The following is a 2,047-nucleotide window of genomic DNA, read 5'->3' as shown; positions in this document are numbered from 1 at the left end:
CTTGAGCTTTGATTGCCACCCGTGGCTTGTATCGAATGTCGAAATTTTCAAGCTCTACCGCCCACTTAATCAATCTTCCACTAGCCTTCGGGCTATGCATTATCATCCTAAGGGGTTGGTCAGTCAAGACTTCGATCTTATTTGTCCTCAGGACTCTGAAAGCCTCTCTCAGGCGCTCAAGGTGATCAGCTTTCTTCAAGCTCTTCACTAGCATATCATTGATATAGACCTCCACGGTCTTCTCATTTAGATGCTTAAACATCTTATTAGCTAAGCGCCAATACGTGGCTCTTGCATTCTTAAGATCAAACGCCATAACCTTTTCTGGTTTACCTCGGAACAAGGAGATGGGAACCAATTCCTTAAATTATAAAACCTGCCCCCCGACTCCCCCGGGTTTCAAGGCTGCAACATAACAACTCCTGGCCATTTTCTGGTCTCCTTTTTCTTCTCCTACCCCGTTTCTTGTGGGGAACTTGATTTTCAAGTGATATGTGGATGCTATGGCTTTAAAAGCATGCATCCCTATCCTTCCTAGGATAGCGTTATAGGTTGATGAGGCCTTAATGACCATAAAGTTCAACATATAAGTGGCCTGTCGTGGCTCTGCTCCCATGGTTACTGGTAATTGGATCATTCCTTCAATCTTGGATTCTACTCCGTTGAAACCATAGATCGGCATGTTGGACGGTGTCAACTGTGAATCAGCATACCCCATCTTTTGATAAGCATCATAGAAGAGGATGTCTACAGAAGCTCCATTATCAACAAGAACCCTCTTAATAGATGAGTTTCCAATAACGGGAGTTATGACCAACGGGTCGTCATGGGGGAACTTCACCCCTTCTAGATCAGAATCATCAAAGGTTAACGCAATCTCGGTCTTGGCCCTCTTCGGGGGTTCTCCAATGATACACATCACTTCACGAGCATAAGCTTTTCGTGAGTTACTAGACAAGCCTGCTGCAGTCGGTCCTCCAGAGATCATATTGATCACGGGCCCTCGAGGCTCGGTTCTCCTATCATGATCATCATTGTCCGTATCGTGACTATCATTGTCACGGGGATTCCTATCTGCATCCCTAGTATACCTGGACAACTTGCCTTTCCGGATCAAAAACTCAATCTCATCCTTCAACTGCCGACAATCATCGGTCTTATGTCCCGTATCCTTATGAAACCTGCAATACAAGTCCTTGTTTCTCTTTTCGGGGTCAGTCCTAATTGGCTTCGGCCATCGAACTCCTCCCTCTTTCTCAATTTCCATCAGAATCTGACTCTTGGGGGCATTCAGCCTTGCATACTCAGTGAACCTCGGTCCTGATTGCTTCTTGGTAGGTGACTTTTCACCATCTTCCCTTTTCAAATACTTGTTATCAGCATCATATTCAGTATCGTTCCCACGCTTCTTAGAGTCCGTGGTTGGTCCCTGGTTATTCTGGGATTTTCTCATGCTTTCCTCCGCCTTAATATACTTCCCGGCTCTCTCTTGGAGCTCATTCATGTTGTCAGGGGCCCTCTTGGCTAGTGAGCGGCGGAAATTATCATCCGTGGTTCCTTGTTGAAGGGCGATCATCGCTACCTTTTGGTCCAAATCCGGGACTTTGAGCGCCTCCTTGGTGAACCTATTCATATAGTCTCGAAGGGATTCGTTCCTGCCTTGGTGAAGGTTCATCAACGAGGCTGAACTCTTAGCGTGGGTCTTACTCCCAATAAACTGGCCTATGAAAGCTCGGCTCAAATCTCCGAACGAGGATATAGAGTTAGGGGGTAGTCGACTATACCAGTGCTGAGCCATCCCGCTCAAGGTTTGGGGGAAGGCTCGACACTTGATGGCCTCCGTGACTGGTTGCAACAGCAATGCATTCATGAAGGTTCGTACATGATTCGCGGGGTCACCCGTTCCATCATATGCCTTAATAGTGGGCAATTTGAACTTTCGAGAAATCCTTGCTGCCATGATTTCCTCGGTGAATGGGGGGATCGGGTTCTCTGGATCACCTGCAGCCAACAAGTGAATTCTATTCATACCTGAGTTCTGAGGGTT

General features: G+C 46.8%; 1 protein-coding gene across 1 annotated transcript; it reads right to left on the bottom strand.

Moving 5' to 3' along the window:
* Positions 1-367: 367 nt before the first annotated feature.
* Positions 368-1,633, bottom strand: LOC135151472 (uncharacterized). The gene is made up of 2 exons (XM_064089932.1): positions 1,305-1,633; positions 368-1,181 (listed from the first exon to the last, which is right to left on the bottom strand). Exons 1-2 carry the CDS (start codon positions 1,631-1,633, stop codon positions 368-370), a joined length of 1,143 nt encoding a protein of 380 aa, XP_063946002.1.
* Positions 1,634-2,047: the final 414 nt, after the last annotated feature.

Source organism: Daucus carota, chromosome 3 (genome assembly GCF_001625215.2).
Source record: "Daucus carota subsp. sativus chromosome 3, DH1 v3.0, whole genome shotgun sequence".
Lineage (NCBI taxonomy): Eukaryota > Viridiplantae > Streptophyta > Magnoliopsida > Apiales > Apiaceae > Daucus > Daucus carota.
Note: the sequence above shows the minus strand (reverse complement) of the source record. Positions and strands in the feature narration are given on the sequence as shown.

Bases quoted from the DNA above. Each gene is read 5' to 3' on its own strand.
- LOC135151472 (XM_064089932.1), bottom strand. From the start codon at position 1,633: ATGAATAGGTTCACCAAGGAGGCGCTCAAAGTCCCGGATTTGGACCAA. The intron at 1,182-1,304 runs GTATGCAAGGCT...CTTGTATTGCAG, and splicing joins TCAGGACCGAGGTTCACTGA to GTTTCATAAGGATACGGGAC.